The following is an 8,659-nucleotide window of genomic DNA, read 5'->3' on the forward strand; positions in this document are numbered from 1 at the left end:
ACATTTTTTAAATAAAAAAGGAATAAAAATAACAATATCAATAATTTATGTGATTTATAAAGTGCCAATCCACTCTGTAGTGTGCTCAAGGCACATAAAGAAATTAAGAAATTAAAAGAAATGTTTGAAGAACATTTTTGAAAGACCTTTTTGGCGACAGGGTGTGCCCCCTCGAATTTTGTACTGAAGCTTAGGTGAGGGGGTCGTCTCGCCCCCCCCCCATCGAGGCCGGACCTAAATCTCACGAAATCCTTATATGCATTGCAAAAGAAGAAATTCAATTCGTCAATAGAATGTTTAGTTCAATATGCTTCTAATCTAGTACAGGCATGAATCTTTGTGCATTAAACGATATTATAATTATGCAACATCATCATCCACACACATGCATTAAAAAGGAATAATTGCTGGAACTGCTATTGATAACAACAAAAATGAAAGAATTATATAGAAAATGTTTTACTTACAATACATTAGGTTGCGAGAAGCCCTTTTCTATCTCACCAGATGTTTTGGATTGATAAGCATTCGTAAAATTGCTGCATATTGATCGGGGGAAAACCCACTATGAGTCACGCATTCACATATAGTTATGACACCATAAGAGAGACTTCAAGAACGACTGACTGGTGATCCTTTCCTTTTAGTAAATGGATTACACCATTGACGATGGTTTTAGCGCGTAAGAAAGGTTACCAGTCGATCTTAACTTATAAACAGCTTTATTAACCCAGCTCCTCTGCCATCCACTGACCACATATTCAGATCAAAGATACTTCCACTACTTTAAAGAAATTCTTTTTATTTATTTTTTAAAACATATTCAGTAATTTATTTTGTTTGGAAAATAACATAAGAAATATTTGATATTTATAGCCCCCATAATTTATTTTGGAGGGGGGGGGGGGTGATTTTTTCATCTGAAATTCATATTCAAATCAAGAGGTAATGATGAATTCTCACTTAGAGGCACTAGCGTACCTAAGGGGGGGACCTGACGAGTCACAACTCATGCAGGGGACGTATACCCCTGCCCCCCCCCCCCCGACGAGTCACAACTGATCCCCTCTCTTTAACTTGAAGACCCTTTTGGTCAATTTTTTTTTCTGGTACGAAATGTCCTGTATTTGTGGTTGAAAACCATTATATTTTATTTATTTTTTGGTTTATTATTTTGCTTATCAATTTTGTTTCTGGTACGAAATGTCCTGTATTTGCGACTGAAAATCTTTTTTTTCTTGCTTTTCATTTTTTTTTGTCTGGTGCGATATCCTTTATTTGTGGTTGAAGACCTTTTTTTTTGCTTGTCAAATTTTGGGGCGGACGAAATATCCTCCAAAATATTTGCCCCCTTTTGGAAAATCCTGGGTACGCCACTGCCTAGAGGTTAGAGGAAGTAAACGCAAATGTGCGTCGAATCTTTGGACCCATTTGTGTTTGATCAGCAGTTATTGCACAATCTTATATATTTCTTTCACAACGAGTTATCCCGAATTTTAGTCAACAGAGGACGATGTGACATTCAGTCTTCAGGCATTAATTGTTTGTTGTTTAAAAAAAAACAATAATACTAGCCGTCCTCGACTGTTTGAATTTTTAAACATAATGTTTCAAAAATATAAATATTATATTTGACACGCTGTGATTCAGGGTGCCAGTCCACCGTCTTCCACCGTCCCCTCAGAAACGCCCGTTCGGCTGTTATCCCAACGAGTCCATGGACCAAGTTTGAATGAAAGTAGTGTATACACTACTTTCATTCAAACTTGGTCCATGGATTATACACGTAAAAAAATATCAAAGATACAGCCTGGGTTAGGTGATCCAAAACACAAGGACCTTTTATTTTTTCATCTTCAGTATAATTTGTTATTAATATTCTTTTATGAAAGACAGGAGTACGGATATACATCATGCATCATGAGTACATAAACTTTATACCAAATCAGCATACAACCCCAAAATGATAAGAGCCCACACAAAATAACTTTAAAAATCATGCATGATATGATATTGACGAACTAAAGTGCAATACAATATATAAAAGTAAGGGTCTACGTTACAAATACATGCAATAGATGAGACCATGCTGGTTGGGAAATACCAACAGACAACCCTAAAAATATATAGCCCCTACCCCTCCCTCCACTAGGGGTCCGTTGCAGAAACAGTTGCGTTTAAACGCAAGTCAAAAAATCAATCGCAAGTTCCAAATGCGCGCTGTTGATTGGTTGAAAATCAAGTTGCGCATGATTTTTAGAGTTGCGATTGATTGCAACTCTTTCTGCAACGGGCCCCAGATTGGGGGAAAACTGTCATGCGATTTACCTGACTGAGCTCATGGATCAAATTTGGAGCAAGAAAGAAGGATGAAACCTACTTCACGTAATGGTTAAGACTATTACTTTAGGTAACAGTTCACACCATCACTGGTTAGAAAATATCAGCATACATCCCTTAAATATAAAAGTTACATAAGACTGATTGTATCATGCGTGACATTTTATTATTGCCCATTTAATCACCAATATATTCGTTCATCAAATAAAATCTAAATAAACGTTGATAATCATAATTCTACATGGATATAGTTTGTTCATATCAATCAACAATGTATTCATTAATCAAATAAACTCTGCATAAACGTCGATGATATTATAGGCCTATACATGGATATAGTTTGTTTATATTAATCAAGTTCAAGTTTCAAGTTTACTTTCTTTCATTTTCCAAAATAACTAAATTGTACAAAATAGGAAACGATAACACAGATAAAGCATAACCATACTAATCAAAACAAATAAAAAAAATATATATATATGACTATAGAAGAAAAATAAGGAAGTGGTAATGGTACTTTAAACACTAAACAATGTGATAATCATATTAATCAATAATGCTACATACAACGAAGAAGAAACTATAATGTACAACCTTCTCGATAAAACAATGTGTACGGCTACTTTAACATTTTTTTTTTCAAAAGGTTGAGGAAATGGAGGGATCTATACTGAAAAAAAAACAGGGTTTGTTGAGTGTGGACCCCTCTGCGATAAATTCAGAAGATGTACCTGATACGTTTAATTCCCTTTTTCGTTGTTGTTGTAATCGAGGACCCTCTAAAGCAAACAAACTTTACAGACTAAATAAAAATTTTGCAAAATTTCTCCCCATTATTGCTCCTTATTCTTCAAACCAACAAATGTTCAGGAAATAATTGAAATAGTACTTTCCTCCGTATTGCCGCCCTTTCACACGGTAAAAAAATCTTAATTTGAATGGTGATTCCGAGTGAAAAAAAATACGGCTAATGACGAATATTTAGCACAAGTGAAACCAAACCAACACAGGCGCTATCCATGTTGTATTGTGCAATAATTCTACCATATCTTAGTTAATTATGGAATTCTGGCATGGGGTAATGCCTCTCAATCGAGACTCAATGAAGTCTTGCTACTTCAGAGAAAAAGTACTGAGAATAATATGCAATAATGTCCTTTAGAGCTCATACGGATGAATTGTTTCGTCAGCAACGTATCCTTAAAGTCAGTGACCTGTTGCCGCTTACAACTATTCCAATTCATGTATCAGCTAGATAGAAATAGTTTACCTAATATCCTCCAAAAGAAATTTATGAGAAACAATACTTTGCATTAAATGACTGTCACTTACCTTAGAGTAGAGCAGTATTTTCTAGTAAAACAGGACCAAAACTCTTGAATTCTCTGGACAGAGTATTAAAAGAGGCAGCTAATCTTAACCGATTTAAATTACTCATCAAAAGATTTCATCTGAATTCCTATTGATTTAATCAAATATTTTGTGAACTTCATATTTATCCATGGTAGTGTTGATTATTTTAAAGTAAATATTTAATTTTGTATAATTATAGTGTATACACATTTGTGTTACAATATATCTATATAAATTTATAGAATTTTGCTGATTATTTTTACTCTACTGAACTTACATCATATTACCCTTGTATAAGGGGTCTACATTTTACAAGCTTTGCTTTTCAGTAGGCCCTGCACTTTTTTTCATTTCATTGGTACGTTTCAATCCTGTATGTGTTATGCAGTTGATGCATCTCTTCATTGTAAAAATGATTTATTACGAAATGATTTGTGGAATATGAATATATCAATAAAATAAAAATAAATAAAAAAATAAACGAACACTAATCACATTCACGATAACAATAGCAATCATCATTACAATGACGATTTAAGATTCACGTATGAAAAGGCCCTTGTTTACATGCCTTGTGAGAACATAATAAGTGTATATACACATGTAACATGAACAATACAAATCTACATTTGGAAAATAATCCATGTTATTACTTACATTTACAATCATAGCAGTATTTTGAAAAAGAAATTTTATTGCAATGATCATAGATTTCTAAAAAAATAAAAATAAAGAGAGACGTTAGGATTTCTTTGCATATGTAATTGGCCTCTGTGTGTGTGTGTTTTTATAAATTACTTTATCTTATGCTTACAATGTTGCATTTATAAATTAATTCTGTTATCACTCCTTCCTTATAATGTTTTTACATATTGTAAATTTATTCCCATTATTCCATTAATTCAGAAACTCCTTTTTAAAATGATTCTGGAAAGGACATTCAACGGATCAGGCTTTAATACAAATTTACAAAACGCAATAAAAAATAAAGACTCTCATCTACCAAATTTCCGTTTAAACACTTGAAAATTTTGGAATTCGAGGAATCATACTATTATGGTTTGAGAGATGTAAGCCACAATAATATTTCTTCTGACTTTCAGTCAGTAAAATGCGGAGTTCCACGAGGATCGATCTTGGTTCCCTTGCTTTTTCTAATATATATTAATGATTTGACTACTGTAACTCTCAGATCGTGAATTACAAAGTGTATCAAGCTTTCACTTAACAATTTTCCAATTTTCATGTATTTCAAACATACAATTAATTTTGCCCAGTAGACTGTCTAAAGAAACAATTAGAGTTGTTCTTTATAAATCAACGATTAATCTCTATTACGGGCCACTGTCGTAGGTTGCCATTTTCAAGAACGAAGCATTTATCGCTCCCAGCATTTTTTGCCCCTTCCATATCCGCACATTTCGCAGAGATCACTCCGGTGTGGTGGACGTTGAGGAAGCCCACGACGTCCGCCCTCATCAACTCTCCTGATCTGTGAACTGGGATTTCGGCGGAGTTTCTCCCTGATATTTATGAAAGTAAGACGAAGAAAACTATTACTCCGATTAAAGGCATCGGTTAACAATGATTAAGATTTTTTTTTATTCTAAGGGTTATGCATAATTATGAAATAAAATTATTGCAAAGGCATGATCTTTTGCTTGGCGAGCAATAAATTGCTTGTGCTTGAAGCAATTGTTTTTTTTACGCATCTGACCCATTATACAAGTATTATACAGTTTAAACTCACTTCTCAGTCGCCTTTTCAATCATCACATAAAACTCGTCCTTTGGAAAATATGGCTCAGTTTCTGTACCGCAATCTCTACATTTCTGTTGGTAGATCTGCACAATAAAAGAACAAGTCAAAAACATTGCTTGCGCGCGATATAAAATGGGTTGGGTGAGTATTTTTGTCTTTGGCATTATACAGTTAACATTGACTCATTTACTCATACTTGTTTCAAAATATACATGAAATATACATGTTCATCAGTTAGAAATGATACCCTAAATTATAAGAAATAAAACAAAATTACTCTGTTAACTGATAGAAGTGATATTTATAACTCTATCTGAATCCTATTAAACAAAATGTGCGTGCGTGCATGTCTTACTTACAGTGTTCTTGATCTAATAAAATGGAAATATAAATAGTGTATTTTGGCATGATATTATTGAATAGGCCTTTTATCATATTTTACCTTATTCTTTCTCATAACCCTTCTTTCCTCCTTTTTTTTCTTGGTCATGGACAGGGCCCTGGGAACGATTTTTTTTCTCTCAACAGGGGGTGCTGCATGAGTTTAATTTGGAAAGAAAAAAAAAAGGGGGGGGGGGGCTCACTAAACATGAGGTGATATATTAGTTAAATTAATGTTATTTGGCATACCTATCACATTTCCAAGGGGTGCTGCCTATGGTGAATAACACCCGCAGCACCCCCAGCTTAGTCCTTGAGGGTGTGATTCTGCACCCCCAGCACCTCGCTTCCCAGGGCCATGGTCGTGGAACTCTTTTCAAAAATGATTTTTCTCATCTATTTTTTTTATCTTTATCTTTTTATTTATCAATTGAGGGGTAATGGCCCGAGCCCCCCCCCCCTTCCCCTCTTGCAATACTCACCCTCACCACTTGTTGTTTTTTGAGGTCAATGACCGCGTATGCTTGGTACGTGCTCCATGTTCTATCGCAGTATTCACATTGGCTCTTCCCATACCCCCTCACGCTTTGTATTTTTGAACGGTGAGGTATTTCTGCCGGGGAATCCCCTTGCTCATACATAACTTCTCTTATGATATCTTCATAATAGTAGTCATCATAGTCATCATAGTCATCATAGTCATCATAGTCATCACAGTCATCATAGTAATCCCATGGACCTTCATAGTAATACGCAGACATGGCTCAAGTTGTTGATGTTGCTCTTTGGTATCAGATTCTCTATTTAAAAAAAATGTTTAAATGCAGAAGAAATTATAATGAAGTAGACCCCCCCAAAAAAAATGGAATTCTTGATGTTGATTGGCTGTAAAGCGTTATTACTAATGGCAGTTACCATTGAATGGCAAAGATACCATGACATTAAATTTTATGCACCGGGGTGCTATTTGAGGGGTGGGGTATCGGGCTTGCTTCCTTGTCGACAGTAGCTGATACCCCCCCCCTCCTGGAGTGCTACAGATCACTCAATTTGCTGGGGGCAAAGTTGCACTCCTTCCCCTTCTATGATCTTTTGATGCTTTGTGCAATAAACGATATGATATAACATCATCATCCACACATGCACACAAGCCTAATCGCTTACGATGGCGGTCTCCTGCATTCCTTCAAATAATCTTATTTTAAAAAAAAGTATAATAGACCTTGTTGATATTCATTTACACTATTTATACATACGACTATTAATAATATACATACGACTATTAATAATAATAATATTATTTTGTTATATGTATTACCTTTGTATATATGAATTTGTAATTCTGATACTGATGTGAATGCAGAAATAAATAAAATCAAATTAAAAAGGGAATAGTTGCAGTACTGTTTTTTATTACAACAAATATATTATGAATGAACTATATAGAAAATGTTTTACGTACAATCTGTTCGGTTGCGAGAAGCCCTTTTCCGTCTCACCAGGCGTTGTCGATTGATACGCATTCGTTTAAATGGCTGTTTAGTGCTCCGTACCGGGGAAAACCCACTTCATTTATTCATGTTTTCAATTGTTATGACACAGCTCCCCCGCCATCCATTAACCACATATTCAGATCAAAGATAGTTCATTTTTTTAATAAGTTTATTTAGTTATTTATCTTAAAAAACACAGAATAATTTGATTTTATAGACCCCCGTGATTCTTTTTTTTTTTCTAAAATTCACATTTAAATCAACTGGTAATTGTGAATTCTCTTACACAGGAAGTAAAAGTAAGGCCCGAATTTTAGGCAACAGAGGGCGATGTGACATTCACTCCAGAGCCAGGTGCCGTGGCCGAGTGGTAAAGCGCCTGGCTATACATAAAAAGTCCGGGGTTCGATCCCCGGCCACGGAACCTATGCCCGTGAGCAAGGTATTTAATGCACGGTGCTCTTTTATCCTGCTTTCAAATAAATGCAAATGCTATATGCATTATTGGTAATTGGGTGTGCACTGTCTTGTTAAAAAAAAATTATATGCCGTGGCCTTTTATTTAGGTGCCGTGGCTGAATGGTCTAAGGCGCCTGGCTATACATGAAAAAGTCCGGGGTTCGATCCCCGGCCGCGGCAGCTATGCCTGTGAGCAAGGCATTTAATCTACAATGCTCTTTTATCCTGCTTTCAAATAAATCGAAATGCTATATGCAGTGTGAACTTGTTTTAAAAAAAATTATATTATTATTCAAAAAAATACATATACATTACTACCCTGATCCACTCTTGAGTCCATAATAACAATGACCTTCCTCGACAGTAAAAATGTTGTTTAAAATTTCAAGAGGGTTGTTTAAGCCCGACACTCCAACAAGTATTGTTTAAAGTTTTAAGCAAGTTATTTACAATTAACTACTGTACAAAAAGAACAAAATAAAGAAAGTATTACCCGACGAAAAGAGACTAAACGTAACATAGAACACTTAAAACTGATTTGAGTGCAGAGAGTTGGGAAGATGTCTAAGAGAAGTCAATGTTAATAAATCATAATTGTATTTTTAAGTACTAGTAAACTTATTCATTACTATGATTGATTCTTTATTTTTATGCAAAAATAAATCATACAACAGAAAATATATTGACAATATTTCACGGTAAAATAACAATAAACAATCATTGCATGGGAGGGAACAGTCATAAGCACAAAGGCTTGAAAAGGACGCCCCTCAAGAAAGACTACGGCCCTGAATAAAATCAATATAAGTCATATTTAAAAATTACAATAAAAGCAGGGCCAAAATGAAAACACATCAAGCATGTCAACAAT

The 8,659-nt window shown here is 34.7% G+C and overlaps 1 protein-coding gene across 1 annotated transcript; it reads right to left on the reverse strand.

The window, feature by feature from the left end:
- Positions 1–1,817: 1,817 nt before the first annotated feature.
- Positions 1,818–7,461, reverse strand: LOC121411424. Its single transcript, XM_041604155.1, has 4 exons — positions 7,299–7,461; positions 6,319–6,636; positions 5,444–5,538; positions 1,818–5,216 (listed from the first exon to the last, which is right to left on the reverse strand). Exons 2-4 carry the CDS (start codon positions 6,595–6,597, stop codon positions 5,072–5,074), a joined length of 519 nt encoding a protein of 172 aa, XP_041460089.1. The 5' UTR covers positions 6,598–6,636; positions 7,299–7,461; the 3' UTR covers positions 1,818–5,071.
- Between the last annotated feature and the right edge of the window lie 1,198 nt (positions 7,462–8,659).

The sequence above is a fragment of the Lytechinus variegatus genome, chromosome 3 (assembly GCF_018143015.1).
Source record: "Lytechinus variegatus isolate NC3 chromosome 3, Lvar_3.0, whole genome shotgun sequence".
Taxonomy (NCBI): Eukaryota; Metazoa; Echinodermata; class Echinoidea; order Temnopleuroida; family Toxopneustidae; genus Lytechinus; species Lytechinus variegatus.

Excerpts from the sequence above, each read along its gene's own strand:
- LOC121411424 (XM_041604155.1), bottom strand. The coding sequence starts at position 6,597 with ATGTCTGCGTATTACTATGAAGGTCCATGGGATTACTATGATGACTGT. Across the intron at positions 5,539-6,318 it reads AAAAACAACAAGTGGTGAGG|ATCTACCAACAGAAATGTAG; the intron begins GTGAGTATTGCA and ends TTTATTGTGCAG. Across the intron at positions 5,217-5,443 it reads ATTGAAAAGGCGACTGAGAA|GGAGAAACTCCGCCGAAATC; the intron begins GTGAGTTTAAAC and ends CATAAATATCAG.